Genomic DNA, 26,679 nt, shown 5'->3' on the forward strand with positions numbered 1-26,679 from the left:
ACCTCTTTCCCAAGCTCCTTGTCTATCTCCATCCTTCTCCACAGCTCACCTTTGTTCATTTTCCCTCCACTTTCTCCCAGGCACTTATTTTAGGAATTGGCCTATGTTGTTTTTATCTTCAGTCTTTCCCTCTAGTCATAAAATGAGCATAACTAAAATTGGCCAAGTGGTTAGTATGTGCTAGGGACTGTTCTAAACGCTTTACAGAGGTAGTCCTGTAATCCTCCCAGAGCACTTGGCAGATGAGTGAGCACACCGAAGCAGGGGGAAGTTAAATGACTTGTGCCGAGCCTGGTGCAGTGGGTAGGGCGTCAGCCTGGGATGCCGAGGTCCCAGGTTCCAAACCCTGAGGTCGCCCGCTTGAGCGTGGGATCAACATGATCCCATGGTCGCTGACTTGAGCCCAAAGGTCACTGGCTTGAAACCCAAGGTCGCTGTCTTGATCAAGGGGTTACTAGCTTGGCTGGAGTCCCCTGATCAAGGCACATCTGAGAAGGAATCAATGAACAACTCAAGTGCTGCAGTTATGAGTCGAAGTTTCTCATCTCACTTCCTCTCTCATGCATGCATGCAAAAAAAGAAAAGGAATTAAAATAAGAAGGGAGTGTGAGGGTTGAGTGCACACCCATGGGTCCTCACTAGGTCCGGGCGGGGTCAAGGGATGGAGCTGACTTTCCTCAATACCATCAAACCTAGTGGTGTGAGGGGGGCACTCCAATTGATTCCAGATTCCTGTAAGCTTTTTCTGGGCCTATAAATAACAGACTGCATAGTGCAATTTTCCGAAATCTGTCCTTATCTTTATTCCTTGATCATTTACAAGGAGCTCCAACAACCAACTCCAGGCCAGTAACTTCCAGATCTTCAGCCTGCGTCTCCCTCCTGAACCCTCACTGCAGCTACCGTTGGCCAGCTCCACCCGCAAACACCTATTTCCAACTCCAACTTAATATATTCAAATGCCCCGGCTCTCTCAGAATCACTGAGTGTTGAGTGGTGCTGCTCACTTTTGCCACCGGCACCCACATTCTTCCCGAAATCCAGAGGCCAAGCTGCTTTTGATTCCTCCTCCTCCCTTGCCCGACACCTACTCAGTCTGTTTCCAAGTCTCTTTGAATTCCTCCTTCCTTCACGTTATTACTGCCACTAGTTTCCACCTCTGTGTGTACCACAAAATCCCTCAGCAACAAAAGACAGCACAGGAAATGAAAAGTTAAATCGGCATATTTAAAAAAGTAACAATTCCAAGGAGATACAAGGCAGGCACTTGGCAAAGAGTGTTCAATTTTTTTTTAACTTCAGTTATTCAGCATGAAATTGTTCTTATACTTGTGAAGCAATGAAAATGGAGAGAAGAGAATGGGCTTCTGATTAAATGAAATAGAAATTGACTTGTAAAACCTCCATTATACAGTATAACAATTTCAAATGCAACTTCCAAGTTTGGATTTCAAGGTTGGATAGCACATCAAAGTCACCTTGAATAGCATTTAATTGATTCATAGCTATTACAAATATTAATCATTATCAGTCTAACCATAAAGAAGTGTAAATATATTTCCCTAGAGTTCTTAATAAAATATAAGATATAAATAAAAATTTACTTAAGTAACAATGTGGGCAAAAATACCTTCCCTGGATTAGGAGCTTCCATCAACATCCAGGCAAAGGAAATTACACCAAAAACAAGGATACTTCACAGCAAGATTTATTAATACATCCAAAAGAAAGAAAGAAAAATCATTTTGTCACACTATATACAGATAATACATACAGTGTTTTATACACATATTACATCAGTTTTTACACAAGAAAAATATACATAAAAATGTAAACTTTTGTATACAAAAACCCTTAAACAAATTAAACAAGGACCAGATAACAAAAGGAGACCAATCCATTATTATTTCATCAAATTTTTAAAACAGTAATACAGTACATTCATTGAGATATATATGGAAAATGTGAGCCGTCTCTCTTGTTTAAAGGGAAATTACAAACCAAAAGCCACATCACCTCCCAAAAATGTGGTTTCCCCCAGCAACACCACGCCCAAGGCCAGAGATATGCTTTTCCTTCCAAGCTGGGGGGCTCTAACCAAAACCTGCCAATCTTCTCATCTTGCGCCCCCCAGTCTGCAGAACTGAGTGGCTTCTAGCTTTTCTGCATATAAACTAAGCTTCCGGCCACTATTACCACAAATTCAGAGAAGATTCTTGGTTTGTAAGTTCCCTTTAAGCAATTGCTTTTTTTTGTAAGTATTTTTTAATGTATGGACTGTAAAACATACTTGTGTGCCAAGGTGAACGAGAACACTGAAAAAGATGGGCTTTGAGAACTGCTAGTCCTTGCTACCGTGCAGTTACTTTGTTAAAGAGATTTCAAAACTGTGCAACCTGTCATTTACCAGTTTCAAATAAGCTACCTCACCTTTGATTTCCCACTGCAACTTGGTTTCAACTTACACTTCAGTACTCTAGTTAGTACCATACAATTGCCAAGAGGCTTTTTGTTAAAGGCTGCTTCTGATATCAAGTTCCAGCTAAACTACTCTGAAATCACTCAAACCCCACCCTCTCTGGGCTAGTCTTCAGGGGTACTCTTACTCCGATCTTGTCATGCCTTACATTTAGGATTGTCCGTCGACATTCCTCTCTCTGTAACGTCTTAAAACAAAACATGCTGCCAACTCATCACAAAAATTAAATATTTAACAGTTTTTTCCTAATACTCTTTTATTTGGTGTGTCAAATTGATATACTAATGAAAAATACTTGAAGCTGTGGGGAGTAAGAATTAAATCTACGTCAAGTGCATCCAGACTTGGAGTTCTTTTAAAAGAAAATGTCTGGGAAGACCTTTAACTAAATAAATGCAAAACATGATTAAGACAGCTTCCCAAGAACGCTGCCATCTCTCAAAGCTGAATTTTGAACAAGGCAGAATAACAATTAGGTGATATATTTCCCTGCAGCAAGAGAGTAGTTAACTTTCCCCAGGCAAAATGATCTGGATGATCATTATTTATTAATGAAAGAAAGAGGTAAATTGGTGAATTAAGTTGGCCTAGGAAACGGTGGATGACATATACTAATGGAAATACTCGGGTTGCTTTCTAACTGGAATAAACAGGCTGGTTTGTGGTATATCCCTATGTTAGAGAGAGGAACAACGCACAAGCTTCCTCAGATGAATCTCCAGCTCTCTCCTTCTCCCAAGGGACAGATGGCATTTTTAAAAAATGACAGCCTCCCTTTTCAATTAAAAAGAAAAACAATAAAAGAAAGGTAAATAAATAATGTGTGGATGTCTTTAAATGAGACTTTTAAATGTTCTTTAAATAAATTTTGATAATGTATTTTAAATCATTACACACAACTGCCATTGCAGTGATAATATTCCAGTAGGGGCAGCATTTTGCTAAATGTAAAAGATTGCCATTTTAAACTCATACATATACATGTGTATATACAGTATATTAACACTATTTATATACATATATATCTAGAGAGCAACATTTCATTGCCTTGAGATATCAATATATCCACTCCCACAATATATACTAAAGACATACTGTGTGAGTATATAGGAAAGTATATGTACACATGCTCCAACATGTATAAATACACTTTTGTCTGTGTGTGCATAAGAGCTTTAAAGGCACAATATATAGGGATGCAAGTTTTCTAGAGAGCTGCAGCAAAGTTAAAACAATGTCACATATGTGAGAAAAGTCAAAAGGAAATATAGCAGAATTCATTACACAAGGATTAATTAAAGCAGTTTCATCATGAGTAAAATTAGTTATAGTATTTAGGAGGCTTACATGTGACCTTGCACACTTTCCATTAAAATGAAAATGGTAAATTTGTGATTAAATCAAAGTAAAATAAAATTTTAGATAACAAATTAATGACAATAAATAAGGAAATAAACCTAGCATTAATATCAATCATAAAATCAAATTCTTTTCTCAAATTAAATAAAATGTCCCAAAATTATCTAATCAGTTTTGAGTGTTTTTTGAGACAAAGATGAATGTCCGAATCTCAAAATTACTATAGAATATATTACCAAAATTTATATCTCCTGGGAAATTTCAGAGATAAAGATCTTTAAAAGAAACACCTGAGAAATTAATGAAATATATATAAGACAGATGCTTCCGGCTAGAAAGGACACAAGAGAGGAGAAAACCCTCAATGAAGTGTTTTAAATGTTGAAAGACTGAGAAGGCGGTGAAGATGAAGAAAGTGGTATTGGCAAGTAAGAATAGTCTAACAGAAATTCAGTTATAATCACCATAAACAAGACTATAATCCAAAGAATTTCTTCCATCTTATACTTAGTATGCTCTGATGTGTACTCCAGACTGTCACCTCCTCCTAGTTACAGAATAGTCCAGATTTTTCCATAGATGTATAATCTTGCTTAACAAAGGCTGTTTCTCTATTATACACACACATTTTCTTAGTGAAATATATGTATATATCTTTATCTATACACACACATATACATACGTGTATATATAGATTTATACAAATGTATAAATAAACATAATACTTCTCAATCTTTCCATTGACAAGGCAAGTTCACATTCAGCAAAGTGCCACCACATCCCATATACACATCTCTATACAGATATACACAAAGGGTCTATTTTTACCCTTCAATTAGGGGGAATTTATTCTAGAGATTCCCATTAATCAGTAATGGAAGGGAAAAATGGCACCAATACAAACTCCCTTCTTTCATTTGCATGCATATGTACAAGAAATATGCAGGTGTGTTTTTTTTAACTGGGAGATGCTGCAAAAATATAACTGAAAAGAACAACAGATAAAGCTTTCCTAGGTCTTGACTACATATAAGATGGATGAGGTTTCAAAGATAACTACAAATTCAGGTGTATTATCAGAAGTTGTTTTGATGTGTTTCAAAGTACAGTACGGTTTTTTTATATTAAAAATAAATGCGACTGGAGCATTCAGTGACAACCCTAGTTGTGACTGTTTGAGACCACCAGATACTCCATAATGAATGTACTGCAAAATGGCAAACCTCAAAATACAGGAATGTTTAATTCCACATGTATCAGGTCAAGGGTAGCATATATTTTCCTATAGCCAAAGTACGGGGGGAGGAGGGCATGCTAACTTCATAAATAGCACGACTGACTAATACTTTTTTCATTTTTGGAAGTAACTAAAATCATCTGTTTTGAAATATGCACGGTGAAATGATCCCACCAACTCTTTAAACAAAACGGCCCCTTCAAAAAAATTGGCATTCTTTACAAAAGGCCTATAATTTTCTGAACTTCGCCAAGAAAAGATGATCAACAATATTTTCTAACTCAGAATATGAAGAAATCTATTAATGTAAAATAAAAGTTCATCTGATCTCTGGTCCCATCACCCAATAGATAAACACAGCTCTGTCTCTCCCTCTCTTATTTTTATGCTCAAAAGTAAGAGGCTGGACTTAGAACCTGCTGTTTCTCATGTCATTTTAAAAACATACCATAATATAAGTTAATCAAAACATTAGAATAAAATACACATGATATCAGAACTAGCCATTTAACATTAAGATAACATAATGAAAAATTTGGTATACTTATACAGAGACACTGAGAAAGTAACTTTAATACCCTCAACCTAATAAACCATATTTCTATAATACATTCTGTTACCTTCATCTATTTTTACTGAAGCACACACTCATCTCTCACACACGTGCCCCCAATGTATATTTTTTGCATGTGTGTAAAAACAGACATATACACGCACACAAGTAATTTAATTCTATTTTTTAAGTCACAGTGGGAATTCCTTAGTGAGGAGGGATAAAAAGGTTCCTGAATAAGACACTGAGAACATCTAGATTTATTATTTTCTCTGTTTTGCTTCCCAACTTACAGAATCAACTGTAAAGAATAAATCCATAGGAAATAAAAGAGGTCTAAAAACTTTACAAATTCCAGCTCTAGTAGTTGGGAATTTTACTTGATCTAAGTGTTTCTATTTACCCTGTAACTAAGCTTCTAGCCATCGTAAGTGTAAACCACAGATCGTTTACTAAAGAAACATGATTCTCAACAGTTCTATGAGAAGTAATAAATGGTCTAAAAGGTGTTCTACATTTTGAGGCCCCAGGATATCCTTTTATTTTATATATCTGCAAGGTAGCAAAGGACAGCTATACACCTTGACACGGCAGAGATCCAGTGTAAAAAGGTGCTTCACTAGTTTGTTTTGTCAAAAAAAAAAAAAAAAAGCTCATATATAATTTTTTAGCTATTAAACACATAGGCAACATAACTCATTACACTCAATACAGCTTTAGTATAAAACTTATAATTTATGAGGTGATGTTAATAGCATAAATTAATATACCTTTTCTCTTAAAATCTACAATAAGTATTCTGAAAGCTCATCGGGGAAGGAGATTTTTAAATAAAAGTCTTAAAGCTGTGCGTGATGGGAAAGGATTCTGTAGGCTGAAGCTGAGATGAGAGGCGGAAGGAGAAGGGAAGAGTCCTATGCAAGACACTGTGGGCTAGGAAACCAAATGTTTTCTCTTTCTTGCGCTCTCTTCAATGAAACCTTTAGTTTCTTGAAAACTATTTTATTTTAAAATCTGCCCTAATTTCCACAAGGAATCCCTGAGACATACTCAACACTAGACAGTGAAAAGAACTATCACTGTTGAGAGGAACTGATTCAACCCTTCCAAGCAGATGAAGACAACGCCCATCACTTCCACACTAGCTCACTGGAGCCCCTGGACCTTAATGAGGCAGGGTGGAGTCTTTTCAGGGCCGACCAGCCTATTCCCCAAGTAAAAGCAATGGTGTGGCATTTGACTGCACTGGAGCCTTTCTGCATTGCATGTTGAGAAGTTTTCCAAGGGGAACTTTGGGTGCACACAGATCTTAGTTCAGTGGTCCCCAGCTTAGAAAATATATAAACAAACAAAAAACAACAACAAAAAAGTGGAAGAGGAGGATTCTGTTACTCTTAGGCCGGGATCAGTACAGAGGACGCACGTGTGTGTACTTCAGGACCTGGGGCAGCGGAGCAAGCGGCAGAGGGGAGTGGAAATAAAGCTGTGCTGTGCGGCCCTCAGAGCACACTAAGGAAGAGGGAGACTGATTTTCTCTTATCAGATTGTTTTACAGACTAAACTGTAGATCAGCAGAAACTCTGCCACTGAAAGGAACCAAACATTCCCAAGATCCAGGAAGCTGGGGTAAAGAAAGTCACACCAAACTGCTCTCTCTCTGAAATGCCACATTTCCTTTCATTCGCTTGCGTCACCGTGCAGAGAGAGGAAAGCTAACCAACAGTAAGCGCTGGAGTGAAAAGAGAATTTTTGCTATTTGGAAATAAGTCTCTCTCAATGTGACCCACAATTTTTGCATTAATGATATTGGTTATTAGGAAACATGTAATTATTCATTGATGTTTTATGGTGATTATTCTTTGTTTTTCCTTACTCATTGGTCAGAGAAAAATGAGTATGTTCTTCACTGGTATTTTATTATAAATCTTTTAAAAGATAGCACTTAAAATGTTACTTCAATCTACTAAACATGGATTTTGGATCCTTCTAGAATATACTGGAAAGCTGATGAAGTTCAAGATATTAGAAAGCCATGAGATTGTTTTACATTATATTAAATGTCAGTGAAGATTCAATAATTTTCCATGTATTGGGGGGATCCATGTTCTATCATATATATATTCTCATTCCTCACCCCCCACCCCCTCCAGAAATATATTTCTTGCCAGTAAAAACCCCCTGGAGGATGTAGGTGTTGGTGATGAAAGAGATACAGATGAAGACTGTTCGGTAGGGCTACAGTTTCTTTCTTGGAATTCTTTAAATGCCTCAATAAGCTAGGGAGTGCTGTTGACCATTTAGAAGACCATTCAACATTAGATTATTCCATATCAATATATCAGATTAAAAGTAGAATTTAATCGAATGTTAAAAGAAGGCTAAAAAGAGGATAAAGAAAATGAAAACCAAACCTCTAAAAAATTTTTAAACGAATTTCAAACCTATTAAAAATTAGTTTAGTGTCATTAATAGCCTCATCTTTTCACAATACCAATCCACAACAACCTTTTGTTCTAACTTGGAGAACAGGCAATTGCCTCACACAAACATTGCTGATGAAGCCTACCTACCACCATCAACACCCACATGACGCAAGCGCACAGGAGGGGCTGCAGGCAAGTGTCCATGAACTGCCGGCACAGGACTTGCCTCCACGCGCACATTCTAGTGCCAGCTGATAAAATCTCAACAGTACAGGTCAACAGAAATACAAGTCCTTTCACATGAGAAAACTGTGCCTATAGAGTACCTGTGTATATATCACAGACATTGTTTCTTTCCAAATCAAAGAACTGTCCTTGCTTTCCCGTGTTGTGATCATGCATTGAGAACGATAAGGAAAAGCCTTAGTGTTAGCCACAGAATATGATGATTCCTAACCTGCACTTGAGAGATTGGGCTTATTTAAGAGATAATTCTTATAAATAATTATTTGGCAAAGATAAAGTGTTAGCTTTCTTTAGCCTGAAGCCACTCAAGACCTAACTACAATTTTAAGGGGAAAAAAAATTCCAACATGATCTCCATACCTACTATTTGCTTCTCATTAAATTAATCTCTTCATGGAGGGACACCAGACACACCACGCTGCCTGCCCACATGAAACTACTCAGTCAGTCATTTATAAAGCAGTCATAACTCACATGGTAGGTTACCAGAGAAAATAGCCCTCCACCATATAAGCTATGTGACAATAATTAGAAATTTTTTTCATTGCATAGTCTGTTACTTGGTGGGTAAAGTGTAATTGCTATTAACTATTGTGAATTGTTTACTAGCTACATAGCCTACCCAGATGTGCAAATTGCTAAGCCATTTTTAACAGAGAGGAAAAAAAAACAATGTCTTAAGTACTTTAAAATAATATTAACAATTATGTAGAGAGAGTAAAGGAGAGAAAACACATCTTTTCTTCGGATGCTATAGATTACAGCCAATGATTATCATACATCAGAATGGAACTCAGATTTTCAAAACACATTAACGGCAGCAACTTTGTAAATTACGTCACATTAACACACTCCAACTGGCCTTTAGAAATGGTCCCAAAGAACTGCGGAAACAGAGTGGGCCTTCTTTGCCACTGCTTCTCATGAGTTTAACACTAGAATAAAAGCTAGCTTCCACCTAATTAGGACCTTATAGAAAATTTGTTTTTAATTCCAGTATTGCCTTATTATAGCATAAGTGCTACTTTAAAAGACACTAATCTTTTCATATTTCTGGAGTAAAAGACACTTCATTTCTTTCTCTACATATTAATAGCAAACCTACTACTAATAGACTAGAATTGCGCCATTAGCTACAAGAAAAAAACAACGGATACCTCTGGGTTCACAGATGTTCTCTCTTCCAAAAAGGGACTCAAGAAACAGCAAGAGCAAAGCAAATCGCAAGCTCGGATACTTGTTTTAAATGGATGAAATGAGAGGAAAGATGTTTTTGTGTGTTTGTTTTTTTACTACTTCCTCAAGCCTACACTGGTACTTCCTACGGGCGCCCTCTCTGCAGCCATCAGCGTGGGCATCTGAACAAAAATGGATTCACTCAAAGTTTTTGGTGTGAAGCTGTAACTGGCAATATTCCTGATCATTTCTTGCCTCCTTACTAGAAAGCAGAATAGGGCTTTAAATGCACATAAAACAGAAAATTGCAAATAATAAAATGTGCAACTTACTGCAAACTCAGTTTTGATAACTGAAGAATTTTAAGCAGCGACCACGAGGAACAAATAGCCAGAAAAGTCCAAATTGACTACCCCTGACCTTCTCTTTGCTGTCAAAGAAGGGCTGATAAGCAAGTCAATGTGCTGCTTCTGCTACAACCTTTAATTAGTACACAATGGAGATTAAATCAAATCTGGGAATGGAGTTATTATAATGGGTGTGAAAAGAGTGTAGTCAACTAAATGACACTTTTGAACAGAGGTAACTACTCATAATCGTTTCATTACAGTACATTAAAATAAAAAAGCTTACTAACATAGGTTCGTTCACAGATGAGAAATGTTCAAATGATCTTTTCTCACCGTTCAGAATAAAAATTTATGGTGATACCAAATATAATTTTGCTTTGTGACATAATTTATAATTTAGAAATTTCTCAATCTGCAAAAAAGGCAAAGCTATTAAAAATAAATCTTCCAATCAATTATGATTTAAAAAAAACTAAATATATTACAGATGTATTTTTGGCCCACAAAAAGAAATTTCAATAAATACAAAATAGGGCATATAATGATTTCATACAGTCATGTGACATTTCCCCTCCATAATCTCAGTCACGTGGTATCTGCATAATGCCTGCTGATCACCATCATTCCTTTAAAAAGCAGAGAAAGAAAAGCTTTCAAAAGAAGGGACTGGTTAGAAGTAGCTGGCATACAGAGAATACATATAGGAAGTAGGAAAATACATCCAAGTCTTTACCTAGTGAAAAGGAATTAAGATCAAATATTCCCTGACAAATGAATCATTAAATCACATCATTAATAGATACGTTCTCTCTACTCATCTTTTAAAATATATATATATGTAAATTAGACTAGACTCAGGTATAAATAGCCCATGGTATCTCAGGGGACAGTGAAACGTCTCAGCAAAAGCAGAGGACAGATGCCTTTAAAATCTAGTTCTACCCTTCTGGGGAAGGAGGGGAGGGCAGGGAAGAAGGCAGGTAAAAAGAAAACTCACATATTCATTTCTTAGTCGTCAATTTACTAAACTACCTGACAGGACTTTTAAGCCTAAAATCTTGGTACTTTAAGACAATTTCCCAAAACTTAAACCTAAGTACTTAAATTATTTTTAAGTACCAAAGGGTGGGTAAAATTTATGTCTCATTTCCATAATCTGCTTTGAAAGAAACTTTAAAATGTGTATCCTTCAGATATTACATATCACTTCACAACTGGTACATTGATTCTACAAGTGTCTTCAACATTTTACAAATCTTACCAAAGAGTCACTACTGTAAACATGAAAAATTCAAAAGCAAAAGACAGATCAAGAAGTTCACAGATGACATCTTTCCAAATCTATCTGACCTATCCTGCTTTTCACATCGAAATATTTTTAATTACACCTTGCAAATGTATTTCATGACAAAGGGATTTAGGAACAAATGTGTGTCTAAAAAGGCAATATAACCAGCAGACCTCAGTATCTCAGCAACCCTGCAGTCATTCCAGAGGCAAGCTTTTCACAACATCCCCACTGCACAGACATGAATTCGGCTTTTTGTGTTCCAGGCTAACTTAGCAGAAAAGGGTTGTGCTATTCATGTGACCAGCCCACCACCCTCTCTATTCAGGAAACGTAGTAACTCAGTGGGAAAGAATGACCAACCTCATTAGGGTTGTGAGATGTGGGAAAGAAGTTAAGAGCCTCACATACTCATTAGGAAAAAAATAATAATAACAATGGGACAGCTGCTTCCTGCCCTGCACAAAAACACACGCGTGGGCGCACACATATACACAGGCAGTCAAAAGACCAATTTTTTTTCTTTTTAATTAAACATGATCACAATTAGGAATGGAATCCTGGCCTCACGTGGTATTTAGCAGTTGGTGCTCGATCTGCCTCTACACACCATGTGCTACGTCTTACACACAGGGACTCGATGAATAGGATCATTCTGTCTAGAACCACCTATGCAAAGACCTGGTAATAGAATGGAAAGCATTGATCTGAATACTAGGAAATAGTAAAGGGCACTGGTAATCTGAGGTATCTTCCACTTCTAGGACTTGCTGCTAAAAGTCAATTCTATGCAGTCACTGTGCTGAGCCACTACGGAGACCGCGGGGAGAGGCCCCGCTGGAGGAATGAGCACCAGTGCGAAGGAGCACGTGTGAACACTGAAGCAAGGTCCACTGCGGGGTGCCTTGTTTAACTGGGAAAGGGAGCTCCCCTCAAGTCCCCATCTGTTATTTTTAAAATCTTCTTTAGGAAAAGGGGCAGGGGTGATAAAGAGGAAACAAAGATAGAAAACGCCAGGTTCCCCACCTGCCTGCAAACACACAGACACGCTCAGTTAGGGGAGGTGAAGGGAGAAGATGCATTATTGGTACTTGTAGCTGTGGCACCTGTTACTGTGAAGCCTGTAGGAGGGGCTATTGAGCTGTGGCTGGGCTGCAGGTCCTTAGGAATGCCACTGTGAGAACTCAGCTGGTGGCCAAAGGCTGCGCTGAACTGAGGGAGCTGCTGCTTGGGAGAGGTGGAGGCCATGAGTTCAGCAGAGGGCCCCATGCCACTGAAGCTGGTCTGCGGCAACCCCGGGAGCACGCTGGAGCTGCTGGGGGTCGCGGTGGCGAAGGCAGGCTGTGTGGTCTCTGAGTTCGACGTGGTGGGTGGCGTGGACAGGGAAGTGGAAAGAAGATGTCCATCTGCATCGAGAAGGTTGCTAAATGGAGAGGGATCCCCAAGGTTGACAGGGAGATTGCCCCAGTGAGTTCTGGGGTTTACAACTCCTCCAAGTGGCACCTCAAGTTGGGTTGGGAGCAAGTGCTGTGCCATGATGGGCATCTCTGCTGAAAAGGTAGCTGCCATATTATCACCAGAGTAAGATGTTGTGTGGGGAGAGGTGATATGGTCACTATAGGGAGACGGCACGTGCTCACTATCATAATGGCTTCCATGGGGCGAGGAGTGTGAATGATCACTGCTGTATTGCTGTCGTGAGGTGATTAGGTCATCTGCCTTGCTCAGCAGCTGGGCAGGATGTGGCCTCTGGGAGGCATGGCTGCCATCATGAAGTCCATGAAACTGTCCTGGGAAGGCTCTCTCCCCAAGTGCACTCTGGCTGATCAGAGTGGCAGAAGTAAGGCCAACGTTGGCTGGGGCAGAGAACTGCCCCTGGATCTGCCCTGCCAGGGGTGTAGGTGGGTTAGACAAGGTAGCAGAACGGAGCAGGTTCTCATCCAGCTCTAGACTAGAGAAATTATCATGGACTATGCGCCCGTTCAACAGCTCCCCTAAGTCCGTGTTGACTTCTCGGCTCAAGGATTGAATTCCTGAAGCTCCAGTACCTGTGGAGAAGACCCCCATTCCTCTCTCTGACAGCTCCTGGACTGGCACACCGTCTGACTGGGTGAGTACCCCAATGGTACTCAGGCACTCGAGAGAAGTGACAGCCTGCAAGGCCCGTTCAAGTTCCTCAGCCTCTTCGGTCGTTGGGAGGAGGTCTCCATTCTTTCCTGAGTAAACAAAAGCCATCAAGAATCAGCAGAGCTTTCACATGTCCCATACTACAAAAGCCATACATTTGAATTATCCTTGACAATGTTCTATTAAAGTCAGGCCCTGTGGAGAAATTTGCAAGGATTGGATTAGAAGGAAAAAGTGAAACATTAATCTGCAGGACAGCTTTTGCAATGTCAAGCTGTCCTGGAGCATGGGTCACATCTTCAGATCATATCTTCAGTTTATTTATAAATAAACTATATATATATATATTATATTATATATAAATATATAAATATATATATATATTTAAATGTTTATTGATTTTAGAGAGAGAAAAGGAGAGACAGAGACAAGTAAGGTCAATCTGTTCCTGTATGTGGCCTTACCGAGAATCAAACCAGCGCCTCTTGCGAATTGGGACAGTGCTCCGACCAACCAAGCTATCCAGCCAGGTCATAAACTATCTTATCAAAGTGTTAGGAAGGAGACTTGACTTGGGGTGGTGAACACACAATACACTATACAGATGCTGTATTACAGAACACCTGAAACCTATATAATTTTATTAACTAATGTCACCCAATACAGTCAGTTCAAAAAAGTTAAATGTTTAGGGGTTCTAAGGACTACCAATTTAAAATTCATGGTGACTATTTGAATATACATGTTTTTACTTAAAGTTATATTAAAGCCATTAAAAAAACATATCAAAAAACAAAAAACATATCCTATCAGTTCAGATTTGAGACAAAGGCTATGTAAGATGAGGACACAGACACTCACACGTGTACTTTAACACAACAGTAAGCACTCAGCTCATGTCATAGGTTATCTTTTATAATGCTCTGATTGCTTCCTAATACTTCCTTCTCATTCTTCTCCCATTTCTAACTAATTTTCGTAAAATCTAGGCCCATAGGGCCACATTGATTTCATTTCCAATATTTAAAAAATCTATTGTTAGAAACTTGATTAATCACCACAAAAACAACCAATTTTTCATAGTGGAAAGAACGTTCTAACATTCTAAAAATACCAAAGCTTTCCCATGAAAGCACGGAGCACAGGGGGGATGAAGCAAACGGTTGGGGAAAAGTCCACTTCAACTGAGGTACGTACAGGGTGGGGTATTCAAATCAGGACAGTTTCTAAAAGGCTTCAATAAACTTAAGTTTGAAATGTGTTTGCTCAAAAATAAACTGAAGTAACATTACTCACTGTAAAGGAATGAAGTTACAAACCTGGCTATCAACCTAGCCATCTGACAAAGTCTGTCCATACATGGTTAAACGAATTGCACAGCCTTACCTTCTGGAAAGGGTAAAATAGCATATTCAGCCTCACACTTCCTATCTACAGTGAGAAAGACACTCGATGTGAGGAGGAAAACTTCAAACACACCTCAAAAAACTACCCTTTTAAGAACTCATTTTAAAACCCAATTTTCTTGACAATGCTGACCATACCTTCAAAAAAATCAAAATCCTGTAAGTCATCAGGTAGCCGTGGCAGGACATCTGCAAAGTCCTCCTGGTTTAATTCCAAGTCATGCGGAATGTCGGTGATCTCATTGGCAATGTCATCCGGCAGCTCATCAGCACTCAGCTCCGGCGTGGACGGGCTCCTGGGGAAGACGACATGGTTGGCCCCGCCGTTCCCCCTTTAGCTTCACACCAACGTCACCAAGACAAGTTCCTCAAATAGGAGAGCGAGAAATCCAACCTTGACTGTCTCCTCCCTCTTTCTGAGAAGGAAATTTGAAAGCACAGAGGCCACACCATATGCAGTCACGTATTTCTACCTCCTTTCCCCATGTGTTAACACACTCATTTTGAGGTCAGATTTTTTACTTCTAAAATTAGCAGAATGAAGTACAGTTTGGTGTATCAAGTGTGTCTAACATTTTTTAGAGAATTAAAATCTTGTCAACATAATTTTTTAAAATGAAGTAAAATAGATGAAACTAAAATGTTTGGCTGAAACAGAAGCCTCGTTCACCTGGTCAAAGAGCTTTCCCCTGCCAAAACTAATAACGCATCAGATTTCTGATGGAATACTTCAGTGGGGATATATATGGAATTTCTGTAAAATAGACAAGTCTGAGTAGACAATTAAATTCTCAATTTCAATATCTGCTCTCTTTGTTTTAATCAAAAGCTTTATTTCAGATCTAACCCACTCAGATATCTAGTAAAAACTGTATATATATATCCGAGATGATATATTTGTAGTCTAGTTCCCACCCCCGGAAAAGGAAATGAAGCTAGATGCCCCGAGAGCAGTGAGAACGTGTAAAGAAGGCGGGAGCTCCGGCCCCGCACTGACCGGATCTGAGCGGCTTCCACTGGCAGTGAGACGCTGGTGGGCATGCTGAGGTTCCCTTGGGGTACTGCAGGGGGGATGGGTTTTTGGGGTCGACGAGGTCCACGCCTTCGCTTCTTCTTGTGTTTTTTGGTAAGCGCAGGAGGCTTGGTTTTTTTCCTGGGTTTCCTCTGCTGCTGGTGCTGAACTTTACGGGAGCTATCTCCTCTCAAGAAATTATCCTTTGAAATAAATAAATGGGTATTTTTACACTGAGATTATTTGGGAAAAACCTAACAGAGCTATGTAAAAAAAGTACTTGTATCTTTTAATCTTTTATATCATACCTAAAACATAATGTATACCTAGAACTATGTATAATAATAAATAAATGAATAAAAAACTCACTTTTTATTTAATTCAAGTCAGTTCAATATATATATATTTCATCCCAAATTAAAGATATTGTGATGGGTGCTATAGTATAAACAATTTTTTAAATTTAATTTGCACTCTCAAAGGACTGGCTTTCCCATAGAAAGACATGAATACAAGTATAGATAAACACAATACAGAGAAAATTGGGCAAGTGATATAAACATCTTACAGGTAACACACACAAAAAAATCAATTATTTTTAGATTTGTGAGGTTAAAGGATAAGAAAGATAAGTAAAATTTTAAGTTATTGGGGTCAAGGAGAAGACCCTTCTAGACTAAAGAAAATGGTGTAAACAGAAAAAAAACAAAAAAAAACCTCCAGCAAATAACTAGGTTTGACTAGTGCTTGGGGCATAATGGAGGATGAAATATGACTGTAACTATAAAGAAGTTTGGTACCAGGTCATGTATGACTTTGAATGCCCTACCCAAGATTTAAAACTTATTTTATAGGCAAGGAGGAATGATATTTCATAAGAGGAGTGCACGACTTGACAAATGTTTTTTAAAAATTTATACCCTGGTAGTAATGTGAAGAGATAGATAAGTGAATGGAGGCAAAAGTATCAATCAGAGGGCTATTTCACAGTCAATACAAAATAAACAGCTAAGGGCAGAATGAGTGAGAATGGAAAAACCAGGTCCAGATGAGACGGAAGTCTCATAATTTGACAGTTCCTTGGATGTGGTGAGGATGGAGGGCCTATAAAACTGTAAATGTCTCCAGGTTTTCCAGTGTGGGTGACTGATAGATAATGACACCATTAGTTGAGGTAGAGAACACAGAAAGATAAACAGACTCAGAAGAAAAGTAAAGGAATTCAGTTTGGCTCAAAAACTGTGTGTTTGAGGCATGAGATGTCCAGGAGGTAGGACAAAGCTGAAAGAAATGGACGTGTAGACCTGTAAATCATGACACAGCAAAAGTCCTTCAAGTAATGGACATGGGCCAGGGAGACCAGGTAAAGACAGGAGATGGATGGGGACATAGTTCTATAAAACTGCTGTAGTTATGTGAGTAGGCAAAGGAAGGAGACCCATAAACTGACAAAGTAACTAGCTTTTTTCAGCTAGCACCCTTAAATGTCAAGACCATATTTCAATGTGCACATGTCGATACCACTGCAATTGGGGAGCATTTTACAATAGTGCCATCTTATAACTGCTGTCAGCCAGGGGAGGGTCATTCTAGTTGGCATCGCCTACACACATGCTCAGCGTTGGTCACAGATCTTCATACTGTCATCGTTTGAATTAACATGTGTGCAGTGTTGGTTTTACCTGTAGATGAAATGTTGTGCATGCAGAAAAATACAAAGAGCAGCAGGGTATAGGATTGTTATTAGTGAAGCAAACACTCGACACTGAAGGACTGACCACAATTCCTTTTTTTTTTTTTTTTGCAAAGAAAAACCCCAATGAGAAAGGAAAATAACCAAAAGGAGACAAAGCAATGTTACAGTTGATGTGGGTAGAAAATACTACCTTTCACAGGTCAAGTAATTCAGCCAAAAGCAGGAACGATACAGGAGGTAAAAATCTATGCCTAACAAAGTCTAAAGCAGCTATTTCAGGAAGTAGAAAACAAAACCTGTAAGTGATAAGAAATGCTCTGTGCGGCATTTTCTCTTTCTTGGTGGTATATAAAACAAAAGTGTTTTTACAAATTGATGTCACCATGGATTTGATGAACTCGATAATAACATAACTCAGTACATAAAAAGAGAGTAGAAAATAATATTTAAAGACTAATAAGTACTACTAGCATCAAACAAATTCAAAACAAAAAATAATTAAAGCATAAATTCAGGAAACTTAAGAGAAGTTTAATCCCAGCCAAATACTTGAATCTAAACACTATTACAGGCTCAAGTCAAAATGCACAAATTTATAAAACAACAAAAAAGGTGTTTCTATAGCTCATTCTAGTTCTTTTGGCTCAACACTGAAGGCCTTCTTTTATTATGCCCATTATTTAATTCAGCAAACAATGAATGAGCAACTAGCAGTAACCACCAGGGTGGGAGGCACCCTTATAGGCCTTCCCTCTAAGGCAGGGGTCCCCAAACTTTTTTACACAGGGGGCCAGTTCACTGTCCCTCAGACCATTGGAGGGCTGGACTATAAAAAAAAACCCACTATGGCCCTGGCCGGTTGGCTCAGCGGTAGAGCACCGGCCTGGCGTGCGGGGGACCCAGGTTCGATTCCTGGCCAGGGCACATAGGAGAAGCGCCCATTTGCTTCTCCACCCCCCCCTCCTTCCTCTCTGTCTCTCTCTTCCCCTCCTGCAGCCAAGGTTCCATTGGAGCAAAGATGGCCCGGGCACTGGGGATGGCTCCTTGGCCTCTGCCCCAGGCGCTAGAGTGGCTCTGGTCCCGGCAGAGCAACGCCCCGGAGGGGCAGAGCATCGCCCCCTGGTGGGCAGAGCGTAGCCCCTGGTGGGTGTGCCGGGTGGATCCCGGTCGGGCTCATGTGGGAGTCTGACTGTCTCTCCCCGTTTCCAGCTTCAGAAAAATTAAAAAAAAAAAAAGGGGGGGGGGAAACACTATGAACAAATCCCTATGCACACTGCACACATCTTATTTTAAAGTAAAAAAACAAAACGGGAATACAATATTTAAAATAAAGAACAAGTAAATTTAAATCAACAAACTGAGCAGTATTTCAATGGGAACTATGCTCCTCTCACTGACCACCAATGAAAGAGGTGCCCCTCCGGAAGTGTGGCGGGGCAGGATAAATGGCCTCAGGGGGCTGCATGCGGCCTGTGGGCCGTAGTTTGGGAATCCCTGCTCTAAGGCCAGTATGGCTCTTATGCAGAGGGAATCTGCAGTCCAAGACACACAAGTCCTACCTGTAAAATACCCAGTGTCACACGGTTCTGCTTCTAGGCTTGTTTTATTCTCCTAAGCTTATGGTCATAACCCAGCCACATTTTTGGTAATGTGCCAAGTACTCCTCACATAACTACCCACAACTAAGGCTCCGCCTCGCTCTTGGTAGTCCCTTGCTTAGCTCCTCCAGAGAGCTAGAGCTTCTAGATCCTAGAGGAGTTCCTAATGATGACTTTCATTTACCCGCTAACTATTCATGCCCAAGTTTTTCACGGTTTCCTACTTATATGCCAGAACAATGCATGCGCTAACTTCTCATCTGTGATAGGGTCTCAGACCTTACGCATACCATGTCTGTCAGCCAGCCTGGACTTCCTGCAGCATGAGCCTCTTCGACCAGGACTGTCCTATTCAGTGACCAAGTCCAGTTCTGTCTGAAGTTCAACCCCTCCCAGCTATGTGCCTAACCGTTAGTTTATTCAACAGTTACTTAAGAAGCACCCTTGTTCTAAGCCCTGGTGATACAGCAATGAACAAAAGAATGTATCTGCCTTTCTGACATTTCTATTTTAGTAGTGAGATACAGATGATAAACTAATTAATAAATAATATAATATTAGGTAGATTTTAAAAAATGTTAGGGAAAAAATAAAGTAAAGTATAAGGATAAAAAGTGGCAGGATACAGGGGAGGCAGAAGACTTCTTTGATGAAGTGACATGTGACTAGAATCCTGAATGAGATGAAAAAGTGATGCATTATAAATCTGGGAGAAGAGCATTCTAGAAAAGGAGAAAAGCAAGTGCAAAGCTCCTGAGGTAGAATACACTATACTTAAGAGTGTTCCAGAAACAGCAAGAAGCCAAGTTGCTGGAACTCTGGAGGTGAGGAGAGGGGATAAGATGAAGCGGGAGGCTCTGGAGGGGCCAGTGGCTTACAGGGCACGGTAAGAACTCCAGATGTTCTTCTCAATGTGATGGAAAGCCCCTGGAAGGCCTCGATCAGAGGACTAAAATGATCAGATCAATGTTCCGCTCTCTAAAGGCTACCACCAACCGTATGGCTCCATTTATGACATTCTGGAAAATGTAAAATTATAGGAACAGAAATAGATCAGTGAAAAGAGAGAAAAGGTTTGACTACAATGGGGTAGAACAAGAGAATTTCGAGGGGTGATAGAACTGTTCTATATCTTGATTATGGTAGTGGTTATAAGATTATATCCTTTGTCAAAACTCATACAACTGTACATCAAAAAGAGTAAATTTTAATGCATGTAAATTAAAGAAAGTGGAATATATACACACTACCCTCTCTGGCGGCTATGTGAATGATATATCTGGGGGGCAGGGCAGCGGGTATGAGGCATCAGGATGGGGATGGCAGAAAAGGAGACCAATTAGGAGACTATTACAGTAATCCAGGCAAAGATGATGGTAGCTAAGGATAGATGGTGGCACTAAAGTTGATAAAACATGTTTGGATTCAAGATAAACAGCAAGAAAGAGCCGAGAGATTCACATATACTAACATTTTTTGGGTTTTTTTTTGGGGGGGGGGGTATTCATTTTAGAGAGGAGAGGGAGAGACAGAGAGAGAGGAGAGACAGAGAGAGAAGGGGGGGAGGAGGTGGAAGCATCAACTCCCATATGTGCCTTGACCAGGCAAGCCCAGGGTTTCGAACCGGCGACCTCAGCATTTCCAGGTCGACGCTTTATCCACTGCGCCACCACAGGTCAGGCTACTAACATTTTTTGTTACTCAGTGTAAGTCGCTCACAGTAGGAGGCTGATGGGGTTCAAGTGTTTATTATATGCTTATGTAATTTATAACTTAAAAATAGCTCAAACTAGTGCAGATTCCATAACTGCATTCAGAAAAAACACCATTTTCAAAACTTTGTAAATACCTTTAAAAACCCTGGTTAACATTTCATTTATATTATATAAAATATTTTATGACTAATTTTATTTTACTAATTGAACCTTATGTTTGCTTACCTGAATTTGCCTAAGCAGGAATATTTAATCATATGGAAAAAATAAACTGCTTTCAATTTCTTTAAAAGTATTCACATAATGCCCTGGTCGGCTGGCTCAGTGGCAGAGTGTCAGCCGGTGTGTGGAAGTCCCCGGTTCCATTCCTGGTCAGGACACACAGGAGAAGCAACCATCTGTTTCTCCATCCCTCCCTTTCCCCTTCTCTCTCTCTCTCTCTCTTCCTCTCCCACAGCCATGGCTCAATTGGTTCGAGCAAGTTGGCCCTGGATGCTACAGATGGCCTTATGGAATTTAGGACTTAGGAGCTAAAAATAGCTTGGTTCAAGTATGGCCTCAGATGGGGGTTGATGAGTGGATCTCAGTCAGGGCATATGGGAGAATCTGTCTCTCTGCCTCCCTATCTCTCAATAATAATAATTTTAAAAAGGCATTCATAATATACCCCAAGAACACCATAGCACTGTTTGAAAAGAAGAAATGCACCCCCATGTTTATGGCAGCATTGTTCACAATAGCAAAGATCTGGAAACAGCCCAAGTGTCCATCAGAGGACGAGTGGATTAAAAAGCTTTGGTGCCCTGGCCGGTTGGCTCAGTGGTAGAGCGTCGGCCTAGCGTGCGGAGGACCCGGGTTCGATTCCCGGCCAGGGCACACAGGAGAAGCGCCCATTTGCTTCTCCACCCCTCCGCCGCGCTTTCCTCTCTGTCTCTCTCTTCCCCTCCTGCAGCCAAGGCTCCATTGGAGCAAAGATGGCCCGGGCGCTGGGCATGGCTCTGTGGCCTCTGCCTCAGGCGCTAGAGTGGCTCTGGTCGCAACATGGCGACGCCCAGGATGGGCAGAGCATCGCCCCCTGGTGGGCAGAGCGTCGCCCCCTGGTGGGCGTGCCGGGTGGATCCCCGGTCGGGCGCATGCGGGAGTCTGTCTGACTGTCTCTCCCTGTTTCCAGCTTCAGAAAAATGAAAAAAAACAAAACAAAACAAAAAAAAAAAAAAAAAAAAGCTTTGGTATATATATACTATGGAATACTACTCAGCCATAAGAAATGATGACATAGGATCTTTTACAACAACATGGATGGGCCTTAATAACATTATACTGAGTGAAAGAAGTAAATCAGAAAAAACTAAGAACTATATGATTCCATACATAGGTGGGACATAAAGATGAGACTCAGAGACATGAACAACAGTGTTGGGGTTACAGGGTGGGGAGAGGAGAGGGAGGGGGTTGGGGGAGGGGAGGGGCACAAAGATCATGGCTTTTCAGCATTTGCCATATTCCCCCCTTAATCTATAGACAGACAGCAAATATTTACGTATGGTGTTTCCACTATAAAGACTGCTGTCTTAGGGACAAATGCTGATAAACTCTTTCAGCAGTTCCTCCTTCTTCAAAGACTTATATGTCAACATAGAGCTCCATGTTTCATAGGACATACTCAAGCTCACTCCATGCTCCCTGGAGCTTTTAGCACAAGGGAATGCCCCCCCCCCCTTTTTTTTGGTAGTATTTTTTCTTTTATTTATTTTTTTGTATTTTTCTGAGGATGGAGATGGGGAGGCAGTCAGACAGACTCATGCATGCGCCTGACTGGGATCCACCTGGCATGCCTACCAGGGGGGAATGCTCTGCCTATCTGGGGTGTTGCTCTGTTACAACCGGAGCCATTCTAGTGACTGGGGCGGAGGCCATGGGGCCATCCTTAGTGCCCGGAGTGGCTTTGCTCCGGTGGAACCTTGGCTGCAGGCGGGAGGAGAGAGATGAAGAGGAAGGAGAGGGGGAGGGGTGGAGAGGTAGATGGGCGCTTCTCCTGTATGCTCTGGCCAGGAATCGAACCCGGGAATCCTGTGCACCAAGCCAATGACTCCGACGGGTCTACCATATCATGCTTTTTACTTAAAAAAAAAAAAAAATTACATTTCTTTTGAATGCTGATGAACAGGAGACACCAAATCTTTTTCGCCTGCAAACTACTACCTTCTTTATTAGATCTAGCTACAATAATAACACTGTTTTGTCTTTTTCCAAATAGCTCCAGATATATGGAAAAGATTTATATAGGCGGATGGGGATCCTCAAACCCCTCAGCGAGATCTTCTGAGAATGGCTTTTAAGATACCTAGAGGCAGAAAAAGCCCAATAGAGATCAAGGGAACTACCAGCTTTTAGGATACACCCTTAAAGGCTCCAACGCCCCAAAGGGGTCTCATAGGATGCCATCTGGGTCCTGCTTCAATAGTGGAAAGGAAGGTCATTGAGCTAAAGCCTGCCAGGTTTACACACCTCTGCTGTGAGGAAACAGGGACACTGGAAGGTGGGCTTCCCCCTCACTCCTCTAAGGGAGGGTTCAGTCTCTTCCAGCCCTGCTCCAGCCACCTATGACCTAACCTTGCCCAGAAAGCCGGGGTTTGCCACTGAAGGCTGAAGGTGCCCAGGGCCGTAGGCCCCATCTATGACACTGTGGACAAGCCTAGGGTATTTCTTCCAAGAAACAGGTAAACTGATCTCATTTGCACAAGGGCCACTTAACTATGTTTTGCCTGAATAGTCAGGTTTTTTATTCTTTCCTCAAAGATCTCTGTTGTGGGTGTTGATAGTCCTATTTTCTGCTACTTTGCTTAATATATATAGTGTTTCCTTTATCCCTCCTACATCAATGCCCCACTCATATTTCAGGCTGGGACCTACTCCTAATTTAGAGCTCTCTTTCCTCCTTTTGCCAACTTGTATTATGAATTTACCTTTGCCACCCAGCTTAGTGTATCCCAAGGTTCTCTTTACCATGCCACAGTCACAGAGCTCCAGGGAAAAGCAACCTGGTCTCAACTCTCCAGGCAGAGGAGAACAGAAGCTCCATATCCATGCATGCTGCAAATGGCTTTTTCCAGTTTACCTGAATCATTACTAGCTAGAAGCAGCGGTCATTGGGACTTGGACATGAGCTGCAAAGTATAGAATGGTGACAACAATTCCAGTGCCATGCGGACTTTTCCTGTGGGGAACTTTCCTGGACTCCTGCTCCCTGTGACAGCTCCTAACAGACTGAACTGTGGTTGGGTTGCATTTTTCAGGGATTTGGCATGGTGATGGGGCCAACTTGGACTTGGTAAACATGTTAAGGACACTACTCTTTTATGGATTCTTGCTGTATTGGCCAAGAGTTTGCTTAAAGGTTTTTAATCACTGTAAAAAAAAAATAGAGGACTGGATGAAGAAGATGGGGCACATATACACCATGGTATACTATTCAGCTAGGAGAAATGATGACATCGGTTCACTTACAGCGGAATGGTGGAGTCTTGGTAGCATTGTGCGGGGTGAAATAAGCAAATCAGAAAAAAACAGGAACTGCAGGATTCCATACATTGGTGGGACATAAAAGCGAGACTAAGAGGCATGGACAGGAGTGTGGTGGTTACGGGGGGTGGGGGGAGGGAAGGAGGGAGAGGGGGAGGGGGAGGGGTACAGAGAGAACTGGATGGAGGGTGGCGGAGGACGATCTCTCTTCGGGTGATGGGTATGCAACAGAACTAAATGACAAGATAACCTGGAAATGTTTTCTTTGAATGTATGTACCCTGATTTATTGATGTCACCCCATTAAAATAAAAATTTATTTATAAAAATAAAATAAAAATAAAAAAATAAAAATAAAAAGGCATTCATATAATCACTGTTGTTATACTAATCAAAAACTCATTCTTACTAAGTCAATAAAGCTGATCCGCAAGTATAGCCCCCTTATTTAACAATATTTTCCTAGTCTTATGAGAAGTATGCTGAACAGTGTAACTTTAAAATCAAAATATACAACCAGATCATTTATGTCAATGTTCAAAAACATAGGAACCATTCCTTGATCATGATAAAGCCTGAAGGAGCTGACAAAAATGTCTAAATTTTAAATGTTCTTAAATTAAAATGAGAAAACTACTATTCAACAGTATATACGAAGTTTAGTATACAAAATTTCAAAATATATGATCCATAAAGAAATTAAGAAACAAAAGAGTTCTTGGTAGAGAAGAAGCCAGTGAACTAAATATGTGGAAACTGAGATCAGTGGCAACACCAGGATCTCAACCTTAGATATTAAGTCCTGACCATTCATGTATTAAGTCCTGGCCATTCAGTTACCCTGATAGATACAGCCCTGAAAACTGTAAGATGCTTACAGTGGGCAGGAGCTGTCACACTCAGCTTTTTAGTACATATACCTTACACAATACCTTGCAACAGCAGAAAAACTCAGTAAGTGTCTGATGGGTGAAAACAATAAAAATGCATTTATTTTAAATAATTATATAATTCAGATAGTTCACTAATTCAGACTTGTCTCTCTAAATTATTCTGAATTAATTAGGGCCTATGATACTAACATTAACAAAAGTAATGATTAAGTTCAGTAGAATTACAGAGAGATTTGGCTTCTGGCCAGAATTTTACCAATTATCCCAGACATTCACAGAACTATATATATAACAAGAAAAACCTAGAGCAGTAGAGCAAAAAGGAGCTTGGGAAATCTGCTATGTATAAGAAAATGTAACTTAAGGAGAAGAGAGGTATCCTTATGCTTAAGGATAATAAACAAAAAAACCATAACTACTAAATACAGTGTTGTTGTTATTTATAAATGAGGATATGAAATTAATTCAATGGTCATGCCCAGCTTCTTTTTTTTTTTTTTTAAGTAAAATAGAGCCGACTAGAAAATATCAGGTACTAAAAAATCAGGTCCTAAAAGTATTGTTTCATAAAAGTTGTTTCAGTAATTTATACACATACATAATTCATACTAAGTCACAAAACACTTCCTGCTATGGACAGCTATCAAAAGTCTGAAGGCCTCTGCTGCAGAAGGTGAAATCTGAACTTACCATTTTTTTGGCATGTTCTTCACACAGAGGTGTCTGGTGTGTGATGTCAAAAACAGGCACAGAGCACTGCTGTCCGTCTGCAAACTTGGCCGTGCAACTTGAGAAGAGCTGCTGAGAGCGGTTCAAGAGGATATCTGGGGGGGTTAGTTAGGAATAAAACATTCTGAAACTATTGAATTGTTCTATTTCTCTACAGTTTTCTTCCTTCCTTCCTTGAGTTTAGTAAGTATAAATTTGATTGTCTATAAAGGCTGATATGGGAAAACAATGATAATTTTATCATCATTATTTATCAGAAGATACATCTGAAGGAGTTTTTGGCTACTGGGCTCCTAAACATAAAAGTCTCCCTTACAGTCATTCTGGTTTTTGTCATTTGGAGAAGCAGGGTCATTTTCTTCCTAATACATTAACTCCTAAAAGTTCCACTATCATACTTTAAAAAACAAAACAAAACTACTTTCTTTCAAGGAAAACTTCTGCATATGATACTCATCAAGAATAAAAACACCTGAAACTAATACTTAATATGATACTATACATATTTAACGTAAACTATATGGTAATTGAAAAAACTTTTAAATGAAGATTACAACACAATTAGTTGGCAAAAAAAAAGAAAAAGCGGAATAAAATTATGAAGATGTAATTAAAAGAAAACTCATCTATTCAAATTTAGATTTTTTTTTTCCTAAGTGAGAAGCGGGGAGGCAGAGAGACAGACTCCTGAATACACCCCAACAAGGATCCACCTGGCAAGCCCACTATGGGGCAATCAATGCTCTGCCCATCTGAGGCTGCTGTTTCATTGCTCAGCAACTGAGCTATTTCAATGCCTGAGGCAAGGCCATGGAACCATCCTCAGCACCCGGTGCCAACTTGTTCAAACCAAGCCATGGTTGCAGGAGGA

General features: G+C 39.9%; 1 protein-coding gene across 2 annotated transcripts in view; it reads right to left on the reverse strand.

Annotated features, from left to right (window-relative positions):
- Positions 1 to 1,694: 1,694 nt before the first annotated feature.
- Positions 1,695 to 26,679, reverse strand: part of INO80D (INO80 complex subunit D) — a 99,941-nt gene continuing 74,956 nt past the window's right edge. For both annotated transcript variants that reach the window (XM_066346218.1, XM_066346217.1), the window contains exons 8-11: positions 25,770 to 25,903; positions 15,642 to 15,859; positions 14,783 to 14,940; positions 1,695 to 13,327 (exon numbers count right to left, since the gene is read on the reverse strand). In XM_066346218.1, coding sequence (XP_066202315.1) covers positions 12,162 to 13,327; positions 14,783 to 14,940; positions 15,642 to 15,859; positions 25,770 to 25,903 — 1,676 coding nt within the window. In that variant the 3' untranslated portion in view covers positions 1,695 to 12,161. The remainder of the gene's footprint in view (positions 13,328 to 14,782; positions 14,941 to 15,641; positions 15,860 to 25,769; positions 25,904 to 26,679) is intronic.

Source organism: Saccopteryx leptura, chromosome 7, assembly GCF_036850995.1.
Source record: "Saccopteryx leptura isolate mSacLep1 chromosome 7, mSacLep1_pri_phased_curated, whole genome shotgun sequence".
Classification (NCBI taxonomy): Eukaryota; Metazoa; Chordata; class Mammalia; order Chiroptera; family Emballonuridae; genus Saccopteryx; species Saccopteryx leptura.